Below are 25,433 nucleotides of genomic sequence, written 5' to 3'. Positions count from 1 at the left end.
GGCTTTGCTTCTCAGTATTGCATAAGTAGTGCATAACAGTAAATATTTGCACAGTCTAATAGACAATTTCTTTGTGTGTTTGGGTGCAAATGAACTATTCCGCTAATGGATGTAGTAAAAGTCAGTCAGGAGTTGCCTTCTAGTGACAGCACAGTCTATCGGTTAACACTTTATTTTATAGCTCGTTTTTTTTTGCACATGTGAGCGCGATTTTGTTCTTTCAGTTACTACATGCCCCGTTGGGAGCTGTTCCTGAAATCTCTGTGGCATAGCCTTGAGCAGCACGTTCCTTTCAACCAGACGCTGTTCGACGAAGAAGTGTTTAAGCAGGTCGAGGAGCCTTTCACATTTCAACGGAACACGTATCCCACATCGCCCCAAGGTACGATATTTGAACTAAGCCTCAGACCTGCAGTTAACCTCTAGACATAGCATATTCTTTATTGGTACCATGTGCACACGTGTTAGTACCACACTCTAAGAAGTGAAGGAGCAAGAGGGGTATCGAGGCTGCTCCTTTAGAGGAGTAACTAACGCGCCACAGCCATTCCCCTTTTTTGGGGCGGTTACTCCTCAAGGGTGCAAAAAGTTATTTTTCACAAAAGAACAACCAGATTTTGGTTGACTTGACCGGCATGTCGGAGTGCGTGCAGGCATGTGATTAAATGTACGATTGATGTGGAAGCGTTACATTCATAAATAAATTTCAGATAATTTACCACGAACACGTGAGATTCAAACTCACAACTGCTCATTCAGCATCCGCATACGCTAACCATTACACCATACCACGCTACGACACCATCTGGAAGGAAACTGGTTTGTGTAGGCAGCGATGGGTCGTTTGCACACGGCGCGAACATTCCTGCAGTTACTCAAAAAAAGGGGCGCTTTTTCTCCACAAAGAAGAATCCTCGTTGCCGTGTCGTGTGCAAACATTTGCACACATTTCGTCTTTCGGAGAAGCAACGTGCCTTTTTCGGGTTTTCGGGTCAACTGCGCAGATTCTCTGAAAAACTTATTAGAGTGAATGCGGTTGGTACTATGTGCACGCGTGTTAGTACCATGCGCTGGTACCATGGTTGGTTGTTACCATGAGCACGCAGTGCAGTTTGCTGTTGGAACAAAACCTGGAGGCCTGAAAGTATTCAAATATCCGTGAAGAGGTAATGTCACTTGAGCGAACGCTTTGACAAGTGAACTTTTTTTTGAAAAAATAGCAACTTTGTCCTTAGGAAGCAAATACCTTGAACATTACTTCCCAGGAATGCAGTTGCTGCTTTTGTGCAAAAAAAAAAGTTCTTCATATGTGACACAGTTTGCATGAAATTACGGTCAAATGAAGTAATTTACATGTCTTCGGGATTTTTTAACCTCTGTGGACTTTTGTGTTGCTAATTGAAGCGATATTTTGTTTGTGCCGTGCCACAGGTGACTCCATCGCCATCTGCACCGAGTTGCAGAGGAAATACAGGACCCTGCTGTTTCAGAATCAGTGAGAAGAAAAAGAGAGACAAAAAAAAAGAGCCATCGATCGTCTCACGTGAAGGCTAACTGCAAACAATAACAAAAGCAACAACAACAACAACCAACATTTGTAGCACAGATACGCCAGGCCACCATTCTGACCGCGTAGCTAGAAGTCACCCGACTAAGACCTAGGCATGAATGCTTGCGGACTCCGAAATCACAAGTGCGCATGCGCAGTTCTTTGTACTTACGCCATACACCATTGTCATGCGGCTTCTCGTATCGTCTGCCGAGGCACTATTTGTACACCACATGCTTAAACATTTAGAGCTTACTAGTCATTCGGCTTTATACCAAGGTTTTTTATATGCTTACACCATTGCGCGTATGCGCTCACGTCATCAAAGCTGCCATATTTTAGGTACATCCAGCACAGCGAAACCAGCACCCTATCTGCATCGGCTAATCGTCCAACTATCCTTAAAGCCACAGAGTGGTGGGCCTCTTAACAAAATGATGTACAGCCGTACGCTCGGTTAACAAGAATGGCTCGACGTGTGGCCTCACTTCGCTTTGACTGACGCCAGCGCCGCCAAACGTTGGATGTGGTATGTACCTTGTATGCGCCAAGGCCTCCGAGATGGCGGGCCACGCCGCGCGCTTGCAATCTCGGAGACCATGCATGCATGTGCTGCTCTGTGACCGCAGAAAGATAATGTGTGGTCTGGAACGCGCTTGTTTTTCATCATCATCGAGGGACGACGGTGGACATGGCTTGACCCTACGAAGCTTCGCCTCTAAATAAAATGTGTTCGTTTACAGTTTTAGATAACATACGGCTGACAACGCACCACTGTTGGTGCGAGTAGACGGCCTCATGCCAGGGATCGCTCGCCGAAAGCTACCGGACCCATCGTGTGAATGGGGTTTGCATACAGTGTTTTGCCTTTTCAAGCGACAGATCGCGTGACTACGATCGTTGTCGCGCGTGTCGTTGCTGGTGTGTGCATTTTTTGCGCGCATTTTGTTTATAAAAATGTTCAACATTTAGAGCACGATGTACTCTACTGTGGGAGAGCTTTAAGCTGTCCCGATAGAATGGCAAACGTAGTACCATAAGGGTGAATGATGTGTGCTTAGAAAAAGTGGTTAACGATTTAGAGTACTTGGTGCCCTACTATGGGACAGTTGGAAGCCGTCCCGTTGGCCTCACACTTGATGAGACCGAATCCTCAAAAATTATACGTACTTGTTAAGCAACATGGCAAACTACAGAGCGTTTCCCTCGCACGTCCAATGCATTTTTGCAATAGTTACATTCGCACCATGTCGCTTAGGTCATCGCTGTCATAGCGCTCATTCGTGCAACTTGAGCTGGCTCGAAAGTGGGAAAAAAGCCAAAAGTATTCAACGGAAGGGCGAGTGAAATCGCCAGTCATTGGCGATGTGGAACCGGTGGCAAGATTACTCTCCGCTCGATTACGAGGGGCTAGACGGTTACGCAAGGGGAGGCCGGCCTCTTGCGCAATCGCCTCGAATGGGGAGGTGTTTGCAATCTGGCTGCCGGTTTCATATCACCGATACCTGGTGGTTTTGCTCGCCACTATAGGTGATGCGAACAAAGGCTGCGGTTGCTTTTGCTCACGCTTCAACCCGCTGCAAGGAGCCGCCGAAGCGCGCAGGCCACGCGCTCGCGTGTTCCCTTTCGTAAAAATAGACAAAGTACTTTTCATCAGCTTGTTCCGATGACTGCTTTGACACCCACTCGTGTTCGCACCGGCCACGCACCCACATTCCTAACAACACTCGGTGCCAGTGGTGTTATCTTCTGCTTATTCGCCGGGTGCAAGAAGGAAAAAAAAAAGAGGGTAGTTAAAAAAATGTAGGCGCTGAACGCGGCTTGCGTGCTGAATGTGCATCTCTGGTCAACTGATTGATTGATTGATTTGTGGGGTTTAACGTCCCAAAACCACTATTTGATTATGAGAGACGCCGTAGTGGAGGGCTCCGGAAATTTTGACCACCTAGGGTTCTTTAACGTGCATCCAAATCGGAGTACACGGGCCTACAACATTTCCGCCTCCATCGGAAATGCGTCTCTGGACAACTGAAAGGATATTTGAGAATGAAGTGGTGCGTACGGCACGGACGAACCGAGAAATAGAAAAAGAGGCACTGCGAGCGCTAGCAACGTGGTGTTACTTTATTGAACCAATCGAGGCGTTGTATAAAATTGGCACAGTCCAGACAGCCCGCGAGATCTAAACGAAAAGTATTGGAGGCACCATTACAAAGTCGATAACACTCAGTTAATTGAGTGCAATATCAACGCAATTAGGCCTATAGGAAGGGTAATTGGCCCATAACCGTGCGTGTTGACACTATACAATGGTGGACTACTCCGCTCTTCTCGCATCTAGGTTGAAATTGATATGGTTAATTGTCACGAGAAAAAAAAATATTGTCATTCTGATATACGTGCTATTATTCAAGTAGGACTCAAACCTTTAATGACAACATTGTAAAGGGTACACGAATTTAAACTGATTGTTCATGGCTTGAGTAGAAAAAAAAAACTCTCTATGGCAGAACATCAGAAGGAACATGCAACGGCAACATTGTACACTGCGCGTCAATAGTTTATGAACCACCAAACGTAAGAAGCTGAACATTCCTGCCACTTCGGCATCCAGCCTTCAATTTAGGTTTCTGGAACACGTTGTACCAAAACGCAATGTGCAGTTCGGCCGAACGCTGTTCCAAATTGCTGGCAACTCGAGGCGTTTTCAGACTTGCAGTTCCCTAACCGTTTTGACACCAACTCTACATATGCACTACTTACATCTACCCATGCGTGCAGTTGACTGTCTGCGACGGCAGTCAGCTATAGGGCCCATTCTGGCCACCCTACGTCACTTCGCAAAGCTCTTTGTTAGCATTTGCCACCACTGCGCATGCGTCGTGCGCTATTCTTTTGCGTGACCCCGCTAGTAGGGAGCTTTAGAATAGGTAGATTTAGAATACCGTTTGCAAGCGCTAGGGGCGTGGCGGCCCGAATGTGGCCCGCAAGCGCTGGTTTCAAGGCTACGGTGTCGCTGCAATCGTGCCTTGCGGATCGCAGCAGGGCAAACGCTATCCTAAAACTCATATGGCGCCCGCTACGTCCGCAGCGCTTGCAAACGGTATTCTAAAGCTTCCTAGTGACGGATAGTCGTACGCTATTCTGAAACTGCCCAGGATATATATGTTAACGGTTACGGTAATCTAAGGTTGCGTTTTGTATTGCGGTTGTGAAACGGGGAGATAATTGCACTGCTTATACCGGTTCCTCTGTCGCTCTCCGATATTTCGAGGGTGAAATTGATATCGCCTCCCTTCCCTCTCCATCTCGACGCGACCGCGCTCATCTGCACTGGCGGTATGCGAGTGACTCGACGAAATGGAGACCGGTGACCAATTCGTCGCTCAACTCATCTCGTTGCCGTGGCAACGCTCTTTCTTCTTATCACCTTGGCGAACACTGCAAGTAAGCATGGCTCCCCCGGTAACAACTAGCGACAGCTGCAGTTGCCGAGTCTGTTTGCGACCAGGGGCTTTTGTGTACAGGAGGGCAATCGCGCTTTTCGGGCCCCACAATGACTTCTGTACACGTTGGTGCGCGGATACTTCAGAAAAAACTTTGACGTATGTGCTGACTACGACGTGTGCAAGCGCTTACAGACGCCGTAGATCGATGTGCATCGGGAAACCGCCGCCGAGTATTGGTACGTCGAAAACTATCTTCGGTACCGCGCGCTTTGTGAAGTGTTTTTTTCTTTTTGGCATCAGTAATTGCAGTGTTGTTTAGTTCAATTCTATCACAGGTAAACTCCACAGTAACCTTCAGTAATACAACTAGCTTGAAGGTGAATGTGCTCACGCAACTTGTGAAAGACATATGCTCGCGATTGCGCTTTCTGCAAGACGTGGCTCTAGTATTGGCGGTGGACTTTACGAGGTGCCGAACTTATCACCGAGCTAAAATGATTGGCGCGGTGCAAGAAGCTACCTTTGTGAACGGTAAACTCGTATCTGGTGAGGCTTGCAATGCACTTTAAGCTTAGAGCAACGTGTGTTAGATATGCACCGTGCATACGTTCGGAGCCGCTAGTTACTCCAGTTTCTAGCAAAAAAAAAAAAAAAAAAACGCTGTCGTGGCCACTTTGGTGACTACGGCAGCGGATTTGGCGGGATACGAGATCAGACGACGCAAGCGGAGGCAAGCCAATGCGTCACGCTTTTGTGCATCGCTTGAAGCGTTTAAGTTTGCTTTCAAAAGACGGTAAATTGTTTGAAGCCGTTAGAGTAGTGTTAGCGCATGTGCTCTTTTTTTTTTTTTGCCAGACTTCATGCACCATAAGGCGAACGCGGCCACATCAAATCCTTGGCGAAAACGTTACAAGCTCGTTGAGGGAAACTGCGTGGCGCGCGTAGCGCGGGCTGTTTCGCTCACTAAACGATCAAAGCTTACCATCCTCGAGCCAACGTGGTAGCAAACTCGATCGATGGCAGCTTGAAACAGACGAAAAACGGTTGTTACCGCCGCGGTCGCTGCAGGGGTGCTATCGCGTTGCGATGATCGACTTATGCTATGTTATTCTTATCGTTCAACACGTTCTCCTTTGCGTCATGTGCGCATGAATATCTTCAGTAAAGTGTCCGAGGTTCCCCAAGCGTTTAAAGGAAGGTATGACTTATTAGCGAGCTATGTTCATTCTTCAGGACGGGAAATTTGTTATCCTGTTCCAGAACAACGTAGTCTCGCTCTACACGATTTGCGCTACGTGACTGTTAACAAGTATATGCGTCAATAACATACCGTTAAAAAAAAAAGGTATAACGCCTTCATACCTTCGCTAGTTCCTGGCCTGGCTCTGTGGTAGAATACTTAATCGCCGTGCAGAATACTTGGGTCTCATTCCTGCTGGGACGATAAGATATATTCTTAGCTTTCGTCGGGTCATTATTGACGATGCCATTTTTTGATAATGTCCTCGCATATAAATTGAACTGTCAAACACCTGTGGCCCATGCCCACATACCGCGGCCCGCGATAAAGGGCATGTCTCTGGAGGAAAGGGTTTGAAACACGTCGTACGCGACGGGGCTTTCACATGTATTCGTCGCAATTGTCACACCCGTGTATCTTCCCAAACTGATTCTGGCCCACCCCAGCTTAAGGTGGGCATCCACACGTTGGCGGCTAGATAGATACATCAATAGATAGAAGCACTCAGTGTCTGCAGTGCACAAAGAAATGCTTCGCATTTAGTATTCGCGCGCGTGTCTTCTGGACGCAGCGAATAATGTGGAGCCCAGAATGCATCCACGTTCTGGAAATGGGCGTGCGTTGTGGTGGGTCCGAGTACCGCTGGACACTACACACAGAAAGCCGCGAGCAAGGCCACAACGTGTCGTTGAGCTTGTATACACGCCAGGGCACTATGAGCCTCTGCGGCCGTTGTCTGTTATGTAACGTTAAACCATCTCCCGCTAAGGGAAACCATGTGTGGAAGCGAAGCAACAGGCGGTACCGCTTACACTCGTGGCCTCCGAGATGGCGGGTTTTACGCCGCGCGCCCGCAATATCGGAGGCCATGTTACATTAGAGTTACTCGATGCGCGCGCCCAGAGGGCGGCGCACGCCAATTATTGGTAAGAAAACGTCATCATATAAGAATTCTAATGAACAATATAATAGTTAGAATAAGTTAATGGTGGTAATTTAAATACTTAAAATGAAAACAAGCTTGATTCAGTTAAAGATTTTTTTTTACCGCTGCACAGACTACGGTGACAATGACTTAATGAGCAGGCTCCAAAGGATAGAATATGTGATTTAATAAAATCCGCTTTAATGTGAATATACATCGCTTTGGGAATGTTTCTCCTACAAAAAAATGAAGTGTTAGCATTATGAGAAATGATGCGTTCGCGGGCTGGTGTTTCCTTTTCTTTAGCCCATATATGCGCAAACTTGGAGAAATAAACAAGACCAATTTATTTCTCCAAAATGACTCCTTCTACGATTTCAGAAAACAGAACAAAGCCTTTATATATATATATACATATATATATATATATATATATATATATATATATATATATATATATATATATATATATATATATATATATATATATATATATATATATATATATATATATATATATATAATAAACTCTTTCATACAATGCTTTTGTAGCCGGACGGCTCCAAAAGGACGGCTTTTGTAGGACGGCTCCAAAACTTTATGCACGACATAGATGAATGATTTCAATTGAAGCATTTGGCATGCACTACAATGTAACAATTTCCATATCACGTGGCGGTCTTGTCATAGCAAAGAGTGCGCCTTGTTTGTGTCTTTTGAGGGACCACCGTGTGGTCAGTGCGGTCAAATCAACTTTGCTCTTCCAGCAGAGATTGACAGCATCCCTCAGGCAGTGATTTGGAGCCTTCACGTACGCTATTGTCCTGCGAAACGGGTGGAGCTCTGTTTTTGCAGTTCCTCTTCTGTATAAATGGAATACATTGTTCACACATGCATCAGGAAGATATGTTTGGAGTTATGCGTACCACTTTATGTATCAAATGGCAGTGCGGTATAGACCAAATATTTTTATACAGTCGGTCATTGTGAGACTAATTGCGAGTTCATGGTGAAAATCACGTGAGTTTTGCCGCAACGTTCCATGCCTTGGAACTGGTACATGGCCACTGAGAAGTACAATGCCGAGAAAACATTTAATCTCACCAGAATTCCCGTTCAGTGACCCACTCTTTTGTGGATAGGTGCTGGTCTTTTCCAGCAGCAGGTTGATGAATTCTTCATTGGAAAAAATTTTCCCTCTGCTGAATTTAGTGGTGCTCGCTCGTCGGAATCCGGCTCACATGAATCACCAACTGGCAAGCCTTAGTTCAGGTCTCGTTTATGCTACTTGGCCCGATGTTTCTGCAGATTAGCTGGCGGCTCTCTTTCTTCTCGTTGTCACTAGGCTCTGGACTCGAGTCGGCAACTTCGGCCCGATGAGCTCTTCCTGGTAGATGATGATGATATTGACTCAAGCATAACTCGTATACCCACTGAGGAGGATCGGCCGAAAATTGATTGGGCCATTAGGTGCGACTTTTTCACTATTGCAAAATTCCACACACACACACACACATACACACACAAAAAAAACGAAGATACGTAAAAAGGGAAGAGCGCAATAATTGTTCTTCCGTTCACATCAGGCCGTGTGGTCGTCTTGGGCAGAAATTAGTCATTTTCAGCAAAGCAGAGAAAAGCGAGTTCATGCTGGTTCCTTCTTCACCACCGCTTTGTTCATCTGTCAATGCCGCGGTGTAACTCTCAGGCGGAAGAACGGCGACATCCGAAGGTACATCTTCACCAGCGTCCGCACAATCGAAAGCGCTGTATGTTTGCGAGTTTTGACAGCAATGAACTGCAGGGAATCTCCCGACTGGACATAAAACAAAACCATGTAAGTATAATTGAAGTTTTTGCGCACACACACAAGGACACAGAAGAAGGGAACACAAGGACCAGCGCAGACTAACAACTGATTTTTATTCAGTAAGAAAACAGAATATATACGCTTACTTGCACCCCATGATCACCGCGCATGAGCAAAAACGGCATCGTGCAAAACGGCATCGTTTTTGCTCATGCGCGGTGATCATGGGGTGCAAGTAAGCGTATATATTCTGTTTTCTTACTGAATAAAAATCAGTTGTTAGTCTGCGCTGGTCCTTGTGTTCCCTTCTTCTGTGTCCTTGTGTGTGTGCGCAAAAACTTCAATTATGCAGCAGTACCAACTAGCCCGTCTTTCCGTATTATTGCAGACCATGTAAGTACTTAGGCGTCCGTGTGCATTTCTTTATGATACTACAAGCCTCGTGGGCAGCGACGTGGCCCGCGTTCTTATAATTGACAAAACAACGACACCCCATCTGCCTAGTGTCCTGTATGTAAAACACCAACGTTTGACGCAGCGCACAAAAAAGAAAAAAAAAGCTTCAGCACCTATCACTTTACGTACAAAATTTGTAGCACACCCAATAACTGACGAACAATCAACAAAAATATCAGCAACATCAATAACAATTTGGCTCTATATTTTTTACATTTTCTTCTGTGGCATGGAGCTCAGCTACACGCACGCGAAATAAGCATTTTGCGACTACAAGCGCGTGGGTATACTCGTAGCCCAGTGATTACGTAGACTTGCAATGTGAGGAGGGCAGGACGTCATAAACGCACCTTAGGGCTGTTCCACGCGCTTCCCGCACAGCCGCAACGCACGTGCTGGGGCTCCTACTACATGCAAGCAGGGGACAAATAAGCCAATTGGTGACGCTGCGGAGGGTGAAACAGCGTCGTCACTTGGCTTATTTGTCCCCCGCTTGCGTGCGGTGGGGGTCCCGGCACGTGCGTTGCGGCTGTGCGGGAAGTGCGTTGAACGGTCCTTAGGCAGAACTAGCTTTTTTACAGAAAAAAAAAACACTCGAGTTACACCGAAAGTTTCAGCGTCCTACATGCGGGACACTGGGCACATAAAGGCGCGCGTGCTTCTGAATTTCTTCGAGTGGCGTCACGCCACTAGTATGCCTTTCTGTATTTACCCCAATTCCAAAGCGCCCCTCTTTTCGGGGAAAAATGGGCCTCAAAATTGCATATGCATCGCATTCACGTACAAATCGAAAGTAACTCATATTTGCCTATGGTCATGACTGCCGCATCTTTTCTACCAGCAATATATATGCTGAATCGTGCATCTATCGAGGAAATCGCCAGACGGGTGGCCGAAGTTCGACTCGGCAGTCTATTAAATATGGTTGTAAAGGCACTCGGGAAAACGTAGAATTTCTAATGCCATGGATGGCGCTGAAGACGAAATGTACGGTGTTCCGATAGCGATGAGCAGCTGTCTGACAGCAATATGGAAGTAAATGCGGTCAGTAAACGGCCTCTTCCTGTGCGACCGAAGACGTAAAAGATGTTCGCACATCTTGTTCGTTCGTGGGAATGGCAAGCAGGTGAGATGTGGGCATAGTGGCACACTGGTTGCTTCATCGCCATGACGTATAGCGGCTACCTTGCACGTGCTGTGATGCAGAAAGAGAACGTGGGCTCTTAAAATCGCTTGTTCTTCGTCGTCATCGAGGGAGCGGCTACGGCGATGGACAAGCCTCCAAGCATAAACAGTGCAAGCTCATAAACATTGCGCACGCCGTTCTACTCTAGAGAGACGGCGACTTTCGTCGGCAAAGGTTGGCAACAATATACGCCTCCGCGATTCTGCCGTCGGTGGCTTCGCACGATTTACCAACAACGTTCACTCTGTGCGTGATGGAGAAACTGTATCACCTTTCGCTATGTGGCCCACCGAACGGCATGCCTTTGCTTGTCTTGGCACAAAAAGAAACCCTCATTCCGCTTTTAGAAACACGCCCTTGCTCTTTTCCGACAAATAATAATAATAATAATAATAATAATAATAATAATAATAATAATAATATAATAATAATAATATTAATCCTGAATGGCATGTCCTGAATGGCATCGCAAGCAATACAATCGATACATCGTAAAGCCATTTTCACTATTGAGATAAAAATACATTTTTCACAAGTATCTATAGATACAGACATATATTCAAAAATATACCTCTGAAGCACTATCGCGATACTGTGCTGACTTGCAGCCGAAACACATTCACACACACACACACCGATCGCAACATGACGTGTGCGCTATATATATCACATAAAGTGGTGTGGTTTGACCTCTGGGTGCCTAACTCTGAAACCCTGACAATGAATAACCGACAACATAACCAATGAATGATTATAGCAAAGATTGTAAAGTGTGCGCACGTGCTTTCCGTATTGCGCGTAAACGCCCCCATAACAACTTATCAAATCAAGAGGTGACCTCTTTCTAGGCTTAGAAATGATACGAGATAACAGCCTTCGTACATACCGGTGGCAACACGCGTTGATGCGCGCATTATCCGGCTGCCGCTTGATCGAGCTTGGTGCATACGCCCACGAACGAGCGCGCAATGTCGTCGTACGAGCTTCCCGCCAACGCCAGCGAGGACGTTCTTGGGCTCAAGATAGGCGAAGTGCAGGGCAACCTGCGGTCGCTGAACATATCCAACTGCATCGTCGCGCAGCCGGCCCACCTCCTGTCACTCTTATCCGGCCTTCACAGCCTACAGACGCTGTCCTGCACTGCGTGTCCCCTGAAGACGAGCCATCTCCTGGACCTGCTGCTGAATTCGTTGGAGAACGTGACTAGCCTCGAATTCTCGCTGGTCGAGACTGCAGACGACGCAGCGGAGGAAGTAAACAGAATACGGGACGTGGGCGTGCGAAACGATGGCAAGGTGACCAACATTCGAAGGCTCTACCTTGAAGTTCAAAGCCCCGAGAACTTGAAAGTGCTTTGGGCCTTTTTGCCGTTCTGTCAGTACGCGACGCACGTTCATGTGCACTTTGGACGATACGCTTCTTTATTCGTAGCTTATTTTGCGTGCTATCGCGCTTATGGCCTTCTGCCAGCTCTGCGGGAGTTGGCCACAACTTGCGAGTCGCAGGCCACGAAGACGCTGGATGAGTGGCCACCCGAGACCGCCATCGATAATAATGCCAATGCGTTGTTCAGGGCGAACCGTTCAGGCTGCAACTACAGGTTGCTCTACGACCTGGCCTTATCGCGTGTCACGCTTCCGGCTGGACCTGTGGTGATTGTGGCCTTCGCCGGGCCGAATCTCGACAGGTGCTTTACGTACGCCTGCTCGGGACACGATTGGGCCTGTTTGAAAAGCATGTGCATTTTGCTTATCTCGGAAGAACTCCACGATGTCTTCTATCCGACTGTATGCGCTGTGCACGCCCTAGCCCTGCGCAACTTCTTCGCCATGCTTACGAATCTCGTCGAGCTTAACTTAAGCTCCGTGCACTTCGACAACGACATCGACTTCACGACTCTGCTGCGTACGTCCGCTTTGCAGAGGCTGCGTGCCCTGTCCCTGCCGCCCTGTGGTCTGCGTCAAGTCGGCGCGGTGCACCGACTGGCCATCCGCCTTGGGAACATCGAGGACCTGGACATTCGGCTCAAGTTCGAAGGGCGCCACAACAGCTGTCACCACTGCGACGGCGAATTGTTGGTGGCACCTGCTGACGCGGGCCTGTTCTGCGGCAGCTCGAGCCGCCTCACTCTGAGCAACGTGCCGAACCTGGCATCCTTGACTTTCCTCGAGAGGTGCCCGGTGGCCCACCTGCGTTTCATCGACATCTCTGACGAACCTCGTTACGACTTCGGCGCGCTATCGAAGGCCATGCGCTACTGTACGAACCTGCGCTCGGTCGTCGTCAAGCTGTCGGCCATCGATTTCGAGAGCGAGTCTTTCCAGGTATTTTTCCTTTTGTTGGCCTGACGCGCATATTCAGATCTATTTCTCGGCACGTGTAGGAACCAAAATAACTTTATTTTGGTCCTGCGAACGCGACTGGGTCACGCACCCGGCTCGGGCCCACGCAGGGACCAGCAAGCCAAGCCTGCCGCAACCTCGCGGGCCCTCTGGTCAGCAGTGAGCTTATCAGTGATAGCGGGGCTGCATAGAAGCATCTCCCTCTCTTCCAGGGTGAAGCTTGAGTCCCTCTTGGCAGGTGCTCGCCACGTAGAAAGCATTGCCTGACTGTTGAGAGTGTGGTCTATTATATCGTCGCTCTGCGTTCGGTGTCTTATGTCAGTATTTGTAGGTTTTTGAATTCGATATGTAACCCAAGAGAGAGAGAGAGAGAGAGAGAAAGAGATTTTATTAGAAGGCAGAGAGGTCGGCCCGAGCTAGTTCGCTCTAGCCTAGTACTCTACAAGAGGGATGAAGGATGATGGGGACAAGAGGTCGTGCGTATGTACAGTAGCCACTTGGCATAGTACACTACAGTCTAGTATCTAGTCCAGTGCTTTTGATCCCAAGAAACACCTTCGTAACGCTCTAGCATGTCAAAACAATTTCCCTTTCCTGCAGAATTCCTTGTGCCCTGCGGAGGCCCTCGAACTCCTGTGCATTCTGTCCTACACTGGGCTGCGGTCGTCGAAAGCGCTGCTGATTGTCCAACAAATGGCCTATCTTCTCCCATCCATCTACTACTTGCACATTCACTTCGTAGATGTTGAAACGGACGAGGAGACCAGCGCTACGTGGATCCGCTTGCCGGGAGGTGATACAGAGGGTCGGTCTTTCATAGGCAAGCCCTGCATCATGTGCTCCACGGAGACGTTCATCGCGCTCGTAAAGCCATGTCGCCGGGAACTCTAGACCCAGCTGCCGGCAAGAAGTCGCCGCATTTGGCCTATTCGAGGACGCTCATTTGTTCCGTCATGGTTCACCATTTCCCAAGTGCAACTGCCGTCGAACTAAAGCAGACTCTGCGGCGGACCGTTTCATGTATATATTTCATTCACTTTCGTTTGACATGTACCTGATCAATCAGTTTTAACTGTTTAACAGCTGGGATTTTAAGCCTAGCCTACGTTTTTATTAATGAATGTTTTTACCGAGGACACGTGCCGTAGCCCTGGCTTCATTTCGACACGCATTTGGGTCTGTATCTTTACTCATGTGCAACTTGTGACGTGGTATTATGTAGCATCATTGCAATAAAACACGAGTGTGCAACACTCGCACTACCATTTGGTCTCCAACATTCCTATCAAGTTTTATACTCTATTGGAGCTCACAAGTCCTGACATGGCGATTAAAGCTGATTGACGCTCCAAAACATGCCGTATGCCGTGTATTCTGCAGGGGTAGATGACGGTCCGAGAACGTGGTATTCTTCAACTTGCGCCCGAATCTAAGCAGACTCGTGTTTTCGCATTTTCTATATCGCTTCAATATGGGGCCATTGTAGCTGGGACTCAAACTCATGTCCTGAAGCTTAGCAAAGTAACGTTGTGGCCTGTTTAGCCTTACCTGTACCATCACAACATCTCTGGTTTCATTCAGTTGTACATCGTTGAAACTTGCTTATGTAAAAAACCAACAATTTCGTGACCCATAACGGGCGTTGGCAACGTTTGTGGCCTTAGTGGTCCAAGTGCGCGTTCTTTGTAATTATTACTTGATTAAAATAATTTTTATTTTATTTAAATTTAACATTCTCTTGATGTTTTCGTCTGCCAAGCCATTCGAACTCAACCGCGCACGCGTTTTGTACCGTTTTTGGCTTGCAGTGGCAAATATAATTTTTTTCCCTTTAAAAAAAAGGCCGTGTGAACCTCGAGGACGCGACAAAATGCTGATACGCACGCAGTATAATCAACGGGTGTTTATCATGTTCGATCCGTCGAGGAAAAAAATATCGAGCACACTGTTTGAAAGAAAACGGGGTGGCACTATGTTCCTGAAATATCTATAGGCAGCTAAAAACGGTCCCTAGATAAACTTGTTTCATCCATGGATCTTAAAGGGTGGTGCCGCCAAATTTGTGGCATGCATTTTCTCTGCTGTAATCGTTTCCTTCCGCTCCAGGAAGCATGATACACGCACCAAGATTCATGTATTTTCGCCCAATAATTTATATTCCTCTACTATACATATGTGGGCCATTTTCGGTTTCGCGGCATCGAGTTCAGCAGTGACGTCGATGCATAAGTGGTTTGTCACGTGATCAGTCGAGGCTGTGATGCACATCATGCTGAATTTCGTCTGCTCCCCCGCACACGTGCCACACAAGCGCCAGCAAAACAAACGTGCTCACGGTCGCCATGGCCAGCTGCAGTAGTATCCAGGCAGTGGCGAGGCAAGAGGCAGCCAGAAGGAAACAAATTGCTTATATTGACAATAGTTACATATATTGACAATATTGACAATCGCTTTGTGACAATATTTACAACGTACGTACCGAACGTGGACGAGGAAGCAGCCCGGTGATAGACGCGCCCGCCTTCTATAGGCGCCGAAGAAGGAGGGGGCATGCAGCCTCGCTGTTGGACGCGCGCAGCGTTTCTGACGGACACCTCCATTGTCCGTGAAGGACGCGTCGAGTGTCTCTTCGAAAGCACCCAGTGTCCTTGACGGAGGCACACAGTGTATCTGCAATTGACGCCAGCACATTCATATATGACAAGATAAACATCGATGGCACCCTGTTTCTTTCGGATAGTAGCACTAATAAGAGGGTTCCTATCCTTACCGATACGAAGTGTTCCTCAGCTTCTGATGTTCAATGCGCGAGTAAGCTCATGCGCAATCTTTTAACTGGGGGGATTGCAAAAAAAGCACCCTCTGCCTAATATAAATGCTTGTAGCATTCTCAAGAAATTAACTGACTGAAAAAGAAACAGCAGGCATACGCGAGTTCTCTCCTTGTTAACAACATGCGTTTCGGAGATCACGCATGTCACTCACGTCACAAAATCCAAGGTCCACATTCGTTCTAACATATTAAAAAGCAGCCTACCAGATTTTTTTGTAAAGGCCACATTGGCCCCATTGCGCATCGACTTCTTACACAACCCCCGTCCTCACGCTCAGAGGGCGAATGGAAACTGCTTATATGGATACCCGGCAACTGCACAGTTAGAGGCAACGAGCGCGCCCTTGCCTCGGCCAGATAATTAAATTTCCGGACCTCGGACCCCGGCATAAAACACCCACCCTAGGCTATGCGTAGGGACCCGCTCCTAACATGGACAGATATTCTAAACCATCAAAGACTAGAAAGACGGAAACTTCCAACGCCGGGGCCAAAGCTCAGTAAAAAATCTCGGGTAGCGTGGCTTCGCCTGCAGACCTAGTCTTGCCCCAATCCTTACATACTGTACTAGATAGATCCCGACACATACGCACCACAAAGCAGCTTCTACGCCACTAAAACAGCCACCCTGCACCACATGGTATGGGAATGCCCACACAATTCCCCTCTACAAGCCAGAGCACGACACTGTAGGGTGGGAGGCAGATCTGTCCAGCTCGGACCCGAAGACACAAGAGGCCCTCGTGAGACAAGCGAGGACAGCGACTCGTGCCAACGGGATCCCGGAAGGATCACACTCACCGACATTCCTTCCTAGGTCGCAAATAAATGTTTTATTCTCTCTCTGTCCCCAACTTCCTGAGAATGCCAGTGCCATGATTCATGACCACACATGATTCTCTCTGACACATCGTAATGGATAAGAGCCATACCTTGGTGGAACGAGGGGAAAACGACGAAAAAGAAAGCCCTTCGAACTCTAAAATGTGGCAGTAATTTTATCGTTTGGCAGCATTAAATTAAGGTATAGCCACAGGGACGCCTGCTCTGCGGTATCTGACTACATATTTGAAACAAAGCGATTGCCCTGTTAGTGTGCTTTTTTATATCAATCGTTTTGGACCCATCACTACCTTTGTCTTAAATCACCTCTGATAGCCTGCATTTTCGCTCAGGTGTACTCCTTTTTCGATTGTTCTCCTTTTCGATATATATATATATATATATATATATATATATATATATATATATATATATATATATATATATATATTCAGTTTAAAGGTATGTTCGTAAAACCACCCGGTTCTTGGCCGATTCCCCCTTGTGGGTATGCGCCAGTATAACAAAAATCATTATCATCATCGCCACCAAAGGAAGATAATTTTACAAAACTACGCTGTCGAGTTTCAAAACTAAATTGTTGTATGCATAGAGCTGATCTGGCTCGTTCTCCTCTTCTCTCCTTTTGCAACAAAGACGAAACAATTGAGAATAATTTTTTGTCATGTAGGCGCGTCTACTTACTGAGTAGGAACATTCTCAAAGTGACTTAATTGGTTTAGATTACATTTTATTATTTCTAGCATTCTTTCCTTGGGAGCCCCCTAGTTAGGTCGTCACCGGGAACTTTGTTCTGCTGTAGGAAATTTTTTTTAGTCGAATCGGGGTCGTTTGAAGGCAAATCTCAAAATGAGTATGATTTCTTCCAAATATTTTACCATTCATCATATATGCAGTTCATATGGAAACACTTCTCACCATTCGTGTCTTGGCCAATCACGCAGAGTGGGTGTGAGTCATGCTTATAGTTCATCATCATCAACTTCGGGGTCGTGCCTCTCTTGAGTATATTTTGTCCCTGCATGTACGACGAGACAGCCAAGAAGTCGCGGAGAGACTAATGTGCGTGATGTGTGTCCGGCCGCACTGAACGCACCGAGCGAGTGTTGTCCCACGGCAGCCGATCATGGCGTTCAACAAATAACCGGGACTCCCTCATCCCCACGGTCTTGGGCCCAACAATGGACCGAACGAAGGGGCTCCGGAACCGACCACTCAAGTCGGAAGAGGAACGACCGCAGGATTAAGACGCGACCGCCACCCTTCACCACAAATGGTCAACGGGGACAACTTCGCAATGATTCCGGTAAGATACGCCCGTACTGCACTGCGCGGAGGAGCCAGGTGGGACGCACCCTTCATACACCGGACTCGAGAAGGATGCACTTGCCGACTTACCGGAAAGCTTTCCGCAGTGGACCTACCAGGACTGCACAGAAATCGTCGGAAGAAGTGGAAGCTTACCGGAAGGCGAACGATATTACCATCACAGGGCGCGATGTACCCAAGCCCATATTGCACGTCGATGAAGCGGGCCTTCCAGAATCTGTAAAAAACGCAATCGAGAAACTCAACTCGGTCTCGTCGCTGACCGCTTTGCAGGCTCTGTGCTGGCCCACAGCGTTCAATGGCAGAGACTTTGTGGCTATTGATTGTACTGCCTCGAAAGGGAAATCACTTGCCCTCCTTGTTCCAGCCATAGTCCACGCACAACGTCAGCCGCCTGTACTCGCCAATCAGGGACCTACTGTGTTAGCGCTGACACTGACTCGGAAGGTAGCCCAGCAGGTTCAAGATGCTGTTCATGAGCTTAGCAAGGAATTAAAGATTCGAACAGTGTATCTTCTATCTGGTGAACCAAAGAAGCCGCAGCTGCAGCAGATGGAGGAAGGCGCTGACATATGCGTCTCGACACCAGGCCGCCTCACAGCCTTCATGAAGAAGGGAATGGTGAATCTGGGCCGCTGCACTCTCCTGGCTATGGATGAAGTGGACCGCATGCTGGCGCAGAGGTTCGCAGAGAATATTCGGGCCATCGCTGACAGTATACGACCGGACCGACAGACGCTCGTTACATTGACGTGCACGACAAGGGAATCGCGGCAGCTGGCGTGTGCGTTGACTAAGGATCCCGTCAACGTAAGCATCAGGACGGCTACGCTGGAACAGCTAATTCGGCGCGTAGAACATATCGTCGTCGTTCGTTTGCGAGGAGGCCGAAAAAGAGGCCAAGCTCGTCGCCCTGTTGAAGGACATTGTTAGCTACGAGAGTGACAGGGCCGTCGTATTTGTCGAGATGAAGCAAAGGGTAGAAGACCTCGTCGTGATCTTGCGCATTCAGGCCTGCCCGGCCGTCGGTATCCACCGGAATAAGACAGAGCAAGAACACCAGTGGGCGTTTCATACTCTGCGGTCAGGCAAGGCGCTCGTCCTAATTGCGACCGACGTGACGACGAGGGCTATGGAGCTGGACAATGTCCACTTCGTCGTCAGCTTCGACCATCCAATACACTCGAGCGACTTGCTCCGCCGCTTCAAGTATGCTTCACGGCCCAACGGGACAGTCAAGATGTACGCGTTCTTGAGGCCCGACGAACGCGAGCATGCCAAAGAGCCGATGTGGTTCCTACAAGAAAACAAACAGCCATTGGCGCCTCAGCTACGGCAGGTCGCGGAGAAAAAGGCCGCACGACAGTAGGCTGTACATTAAACGGCTGCCATTGTTCTGTGCTGCCACGTAGGAGCAAACATGTAGCATTGTCGCAGTGAGATAACTAACCTTTGATCACAATATCCGGCCCGCCACAATAAAAATTAGTGTTTAGTTCGTGATTGTTGTTGGTTCTGCCACGCTTAATGAATCTATAATACAACTAATCTAGCGAAAAACAGATTACCCACACGTTTGTTTATTATCTACACACTAACAATATCTCGCATGAAGTTATGGATACTACGCACGCGTAGACGTGCTCATGAGGGCTTGTCCATATACGTTCTCATTTTTGCCTGACTTCATCGTAATTCTTTAGCACTTGAAATGCGAAGGCTGCAGGAAACTGAGCCTACAATTAGGCCAGGGTGAAGCAATATAATGGAATCATTAGCTTGCGTAAGGAAGAAATTAAATTCTAAAGCAGTTATCTCTCCTTATATTGGAATCCCTCATGTGCCGGTTCGCCACGTGGCGCTGTCATTTATATACTTGAGCATTCCGAGATAAGTCTATTTTTTTGCTGCAGTGTGATAATAGGCGTTTCTATTTCGTTCTGTTGTGTCCGTGATTACACACCTGTATGCTTTTATACACGGAGTGGCAGTCAACTTTTTTTTGTTTCGATCAATCTCGCTAGCAGATGCTGTCAACGTTGGTGTTGTATCGCTTGGACGAGGGCGCACTCTCGGCTTGCGAGCTGCTGGCTTGGCGTTCATCGAAGAAAGGGCGTTTCCATAGTCCGTGCGCGCCGTTCGCTTTCTCTCGCCACATGGCGAGCGCTGAGGCAGTCGCGCCCTCTGTTGCGCTCCGACAGAAGCACCATCACGACAGCAGCACATGAAGAGCACGCTGACATGTACGCCGAGACCCTAACATTATTCGGCTCTAAAACATCGTATATACGTCATGTAGTAGATGCAGTCTACGAAAAAAAAATAAGAACGTCACATAGTGGCTGACGCAAGTAATATCGCGTTGCAAAAGCGTCGCAATGAGCCAGGCGCCAGGACAGGTCACTTGCAGGTGGTTGTGCTTCTAAGTGTGCGTTTTGAAGCCCCACCCAATTGCTCAGGCATATTGAATCATTATCAGCAGCGGAATGGTCAACTTTAGTTCACGGTTCTGTTGTGTAGGAAGCAGCTGTGTAGGATTACGTGTTACCTTACGGAAGCATAGTGGGTCGTTCGCTGAGTCGCAATAGGAAGACTTTATGACCAAGGGGCTACATTAAAACTCTTCTTTCGGTAGAAACTCTAGAATAGTTTGGAACGGTCTACGTAGGCTGGTAATTTAGAAGGTGATGCGCTTGGGGCCTGATTACGCTAGCGCGTTCTACTATAGAAGGCGAAGCTCAAGCCTCTTCCAAATTTTTATCATTCCTGCGATTTTTTTCGTTCCCGCTCACCGATGTGCTTATCATAATCAAAACGCACTCTTGTAAGCCCGAACGATGCTGCTTGTGCGATACACCGTAGTGGGTAAGATGTACCTCTTGGAGGTTCGAGAGACGGGCGACGAAGCGAGCCGTTTGGGGACGGGCTCTTTTACGTAAGCCCGTCTTCCTCCTGCGTGACCGACGAGGTGGCCAGCAAGTCCCGGGAAGTCTAATGCGCCGAGTGCAGGTCCGGATTCAGTGAGCGCATCAAGCGACCGTTTCCAGCAGGCGACCTTGGCGTTCCGGTTTGGTTAACCCGCAATGTTCGGGGGCTTTGGAGCAAATGTTAATGGACCCAACGAAGGGCCCCCAGATGCAGTCTTCCCGTTTGGCCGCGGACAGTTCGTCGTCTTCGAACCAGTACCGATGGGCAGAGGCCGCGGCCTTCCTCTACAGCCGCCAGTAAGCGGAGACAATCACACGGCGTTGTTTAACGTTCGAAACGGGTCAGCCTACGTTGCGGCAAAAAGCCAGGTGGGACGCAGCCTGCGTCCACCAAATTGGAAAGGCATTCGGTTGCCGACTTACCAGAAAAATTTCTACCGTGAACACATGAGGACAGCGCGGAGATCTCCCGAGGAAGTGGAGGCCTATCGTAACGCCAACGACATTATCGTCACGGGACGCGGTGCTCTCAAGCCGGTCCTGCACGTAGATGAAGCCGGTCTCCCAGAATCTGTAACGAAGGCAGTCGAGAAACTCAACACTGATCCGCCACCGACCGCATTGCAAGCCGAGTGCTGGCCCGTAGCGCTCAGTGGCAGAGACCTGGTGGCCTTCGACGCCACAGCCTCGAAAGGAAAGATTCTGGCCTACCTTGTCCCAGCCCTCGTCCACGTACAACATCAGCCAGCCGGGCAGGTTGGTGGCGGACCTACGGTGCTCGTGCTGACAGCGACGAGGGAGATCGCCGAGCAAGTTCTCGCCGATGCTCGCAAGCTTACCGAGGGATCCAAGATTCGAACAGTTTTCCTTGTGTCGGGAAACCCGAAGCAGCTGCAGGTAAAACAGCTGCAGGAAGGTGCTGATATCTGCATTGCAACTCCTGGCCGTCTTACGGTCCTCATGGACGAGCACAGGGTAAACCTGAGTCGTTGTACGCTCTTGGTTTTAGACGAAGCGGACCGCATGCTGGCGGTTGGCCTAGGGAAGAATCTTCGCACAATTGTGGACAACATCCGACCGGACCGCCAGACCCTCGTCATGCTGGCGTGCGTAACGAGAGAGTCGCGGGAGTTTGCCGAAGAGTTGACAAAGGATTGCATCGACGTGAGCATCGGGGCTGCGACCCTGTCGCATAACGGTCACCGCGTCGAACATATAGTCTTCGTTTGTGAAGAAGCCGAGAAGGAGGACAAGCTCTTCGCCCTGTTGAACGACATCCTCAACGACGAGACGGGCAGGGTCGTCGTATTCGTCGAGACGAAGCAGACGGTAGAATACCTGGCGGCAACCTTGTGCAATCTGGGCTGCCCGACCGTCGGCGTCCACGGGAAGAAGTCGAAGAAAGAACACAAAAGGGCTTTGGACACCTTCCATTTGGGCAGAACTGCCGTCCTGGTGGCGACCGACATGGTAGCGAGGGCGATGGAGCTTCAGAACGTGAGCTGCGTCGTCAGCTACGATTACCCGAGCAATTCGGGTGAATACCTGCGTCGCTTCAGGCATGCGGCTCGGCCCGACGGCACGGGCAAGAAGTACACGTTCTTGGCGCCGGACGAAGGCGTACACGCCAGGGAGCTGATGCGTTTCCTCCGACAAAACAAACAGCCTATTCCACCGCAGCTACTTGCGGTCGCGAATAAGGTGGCACGAAAATAGGCGGCGCAGATTGCACCACTGGATAGGACATTGTCGTGCCGCAAGGAGTGCAAAAGCGTTTCCGTTCAATCATACCTGAGAAATCAGCACTGGTGGTTTTCAATGTAAGGCCCGTCGCAATCAAATTAAAATAATGTTATACACATTTAAGGCTCAGGTGTGATCGCCGTTGTTTCTGTTACGTCGATGGATTTCACCAAATATAGAAACCGAGGGGCAACAAACGCACACTAAAGAGTTTATTTGTTAGCACAATAGATATACATATATGATACCCGTGAATGGTGTTTCAATGAAGAGGTATTCTGAGAGCCGTGCTTATGAAGCAGTCTCGAACAGTGATACATTACTGCTATATCCGGACATGATACAAGATACAGAGACAACGAGTGTTTGGGTGACAGATACAAGATACCAGCTGATTAAGTGTACCCGATTATAGGATACTTGCCGTTAGTATTGACGCATTGTTGATTTGCCCACCGTATAAATCTATTGATGCAGAGGCAAGATTGCAGTTGGTAGCTTCTCGCAGACTATTATTCTTGTACTGTAAGGAAGGGGACAGGAAAATAATGCCAAATCATGGAGTCATCAGAACTGTTACAGTACAGTGTTCTAGAGTAGTTATAGTGAACTAGCTGTAGCCGAGTGCTTCTCTCCACCTATGATAGATCAGGCTCTCCTTCAGTCCACCGAATCGGCTTTGTCGCTATAGCTATCGGTGACGCATGTGTATCTCCCAAAGCTCCCTTCAGCCACAGTGCGCTGGTATAGTTCCACGTGGCTCTGATCCCTGCTTTGTCTTGCTTCACTTCGAGATGTCATGAAGGCGCTGTAATAGATTCAGCTGGATTAGAGGAAGATGACTGGGTGAGTCACATTAGCGAAAGAAAAAAAAAGGCAGATCTCACGTGCAGTGGGAATCGATGATATGTGAAGCACGAATGAGGAAGGGTATATAGTAGGTCACGTTAAAATCTGCAGAACACTAAGAGGCGAAGGTAAATTATTCCGTACATGACTTCTATGTCATGATTATCATGTTTGGATGTGTCGTTTACCTTCGTCATCTATTAACGTCACCTGATACCATCTTTGGTATATAAGGAGCTAGTGATACTTCCGTGAGCTTGCTATGAATATAGCATCTAGTCATGTTTTCAATTAAATCCATATTGTGATGTAACAGTAAAGGCAACCTTTATTAGGCCCGGAAGACACGATGAAGCGACCACGCCCAAGGCACAGAACTCAGACAAGCCAAATCCCCACAGCAGAAGAAGATGACGACCACTCATGATGATGAATATGTGTAAAGATAGATGATGTGCTTAATGAATGCCTACACTAACTCCCCCCCCCCCCCCACGTGAAAGCGGTCATCCTGACAGCAGTTCTTGGCCGCATTTTAAAGCGAAGATGAACGCCGTATGAAAGGCTTCATGCGGGATACGTGGACTATTTCTGCTGCCCTGTAGCGGCGGTCCGTCGGAAGAAGAACGGGTGCCACGCGATAATTCACAAGATACGTTTGCTCCAAGACAGTGTAGGGGCCAATAAAACGTAATTGAAACTTCTCGCACAGTCCGGGAGTGCGAATGGGTGTAAGAAGGAGGACTTCGTCGCCAGGGCTGAAAGACACGGCACGATGGGAGGCATCATATTCAAGCTTGCGATCCTGTTGCTTGGCTTCAGTGTTGACGCGAGCCAGCTGGCGGCAATGAAGTAGACGAGACACGTATTCTTCACTTGAAGATGAACATGGTTTGACAGGCGCAGAGAAGAACGAAACATCGAGGAAAGAAGAGGGGAAGCGACCGTGGACGAGGTAGAACGGCGAGTAACCGGTTGTGCGCTGTACAGAGGTATTATACGCAAGAGTAACAAATGGCAAAATGGTGTCCCAGTTTCCTTGGTCGGGTTCGATATACATCGCAATCATGTCTGACAGTGTACGATGGAAGCGCTCAGTCAGGCCGTTCGTCTGAGGATGGTAACTGGAGCTTGTTTTGTGTGTAGTGCCGGCTGCCTTGAGCACTTTTTCGACGAGTGCTGAAAGAAATACTCTTCCACGGTCGCTCAGGATTACACGAGGAGCTCCGTGTCGAAGGATTATTGCTCGAAGGATGAAGTCGGCCACTTCCGAAGCTGATGCAGAAGGCACGGGAGCTGTTTCGGCGTAGCGGGTCAGGTGGTCGACAGCTGTAACTATCCAACGATTGCCCGTGACAGTCATAGGAAGCGGACCATACAGGTCAATGCCAACTACCTCGAATGGTTGCAGGGGACACGGGAGCGGTTGTAATTGTCCACTTCGAGTTGATGTAGGTAGCTTGCGACGCTGACAAAGGGCGCATGAGGCAACGTACTTCGCGACACAGGTGGACAAGCCCGGTTAGTAGTAGTGACATCTTATGCGGTCATACGTTTTCTGGAAGCCCATGTGTCCAGCAGACATGTCGTCGTGATATGTCTTGAGGACTTGAGCCCGAAGAGAGCGAGGTAGAACGGGCACCCAGCGTTGACCATCAGGGTGGTAGATATGACGGTACAGGACGTGGTTGTTGAGCTTGAATTGCGTCAGCTGTCGGCGAAGACGGGCGTTAAGGGGCCGGCAAGTCCCGTCAAGACGGTCCATGATGCGGCGACAGTAAGGGTCAGCACGTTGGTGAGATAAGAACAAACCACACTCGCTTGGAGAAGTTGGGTCCAAAGTAGTTAATGACGAAACATGTAGGGAAGAGACGGCCGAAAGCTTCTCGTGTGCAGCAGTGGCGGGTTTGTTAAGCGGCTCCGAAGAGAGCGGGCAACGCGAAAGGGCGTCG

General features: G+C 48.4%; 3 protein-coding genes and 1 pseudogene across 3 annotated transcripts in view; all 4 read left to right on the top strand.

Moving 5' to 3' along the window:
* Window positions 1–2,291, top strand: part of Naglu (N-acetyl-alpha-glucosaminidase) — a 53,718-nt gene extending 51,427 nt beyond the window's left edge. The window contains exons 22-23 of the mRNA XM_075875581.1: window positions 225–382; window positions 1,432–2,291. Coding sequence (XP_075731696.1) covers window positions 225–382; window positions 1,432–1,499 — 226 coding nt within the window. The 3' untranslated portion in view covers window positions 1,500–2,291. The remainder of the gene's footprint in view (window positions 1–224; window positions 383–1,431) is intronic.
* Window positions 2,292–11,480: 9,189 nt separating this feature from the next.
* LOC119181733 (uncharacterized) lies at window positions 11,481–14,234 on the top strand. Its single transcript, XM_075875583.1, has 2 exons — window positions 11,481–12,939; window positions 13,558–14,234. The coding sequence occupies exons 1-2, from the start codon at window positions 11,584–11,586 to the stop codon at window positions 13,846–13,848; spliced, it is 1,647 nt and encodes a 548-aa protein (XP_075731698.1). The 5' UTR covers window positions 11,481–11,583; the 3' UTR covers window positions 13,849–14,234.
* Window positions 14,235–18,013: 3,779 nt separating this feature from the next.
* LOC142774223 (putative ATP-dependent RNA helicase DDX5 pseudogene) lies at window positions 18,014–19,331 on the top strand (annotated as a pseudogene).
* Window positions 19,332–21,045: 1,714 nt separating this feature from the next.
* LOC119181734 (putative ATP-dependent RNA helicase DDX5) lies at window positions 21,046–22,605 on the top strand. The gene has a single exon (XM_037432977.2). It carries the CDS (start codon window positions 21,046–21,048, stop codon window positions 22,603–22,605), a length of 1,560 nt encoding a protein of 519 aa, XP_037288874.2.
* The last annotated feature ends 2,828 nt before the right edge of the window (window positions 22,606–25,433 follow it).

This window comes from Rhipicephalus microplus, chromosome 10 (genome assembly GCF_043290135.1).
Source record: "Rhipicephalus microplus isolate Deutch F79 chromosome 10, USDA_Rmic, whole genome shotgun sequence".
NCBI lineage: Eukaryota > Metazoa > Arthropoda > Arachnida > Ixodida > Ixodidae > Rhipicephalus > Rhipicephalus microplus.
Note: the sequence above shows the minus strand (reverse complement) of the source record. Positions and strands in the feature narration are given on the sequence as shown.

What these genes read in the sequence shown, in the direction of transcription:
- LOC119181734 (XM_037432977.2), top strand. Translation starts at nt 21,046, where the DNA reads ATGTTCGGGGGCTTTGGAGCAAATGTTAATGGACCCAACGAAGGGCCC.
- LOC119181733 (XM_075875583.1), top strand. Translation starts at nt 11,584, where the DNA reads ATGTCGTCGTACGAGCTTCCCGCCAACGCCAGCGAGGACGTTCTTGGG. An exon ending in TCGAGAGCGAGTCTTTCCAG is followed by an intron (nt 12,940 to 13,557) that starts GTATTTTTCCTT and finishes CCTTTCCTGCAG; the next exon opens with AATTCCTTGTGCCCTGCGGA.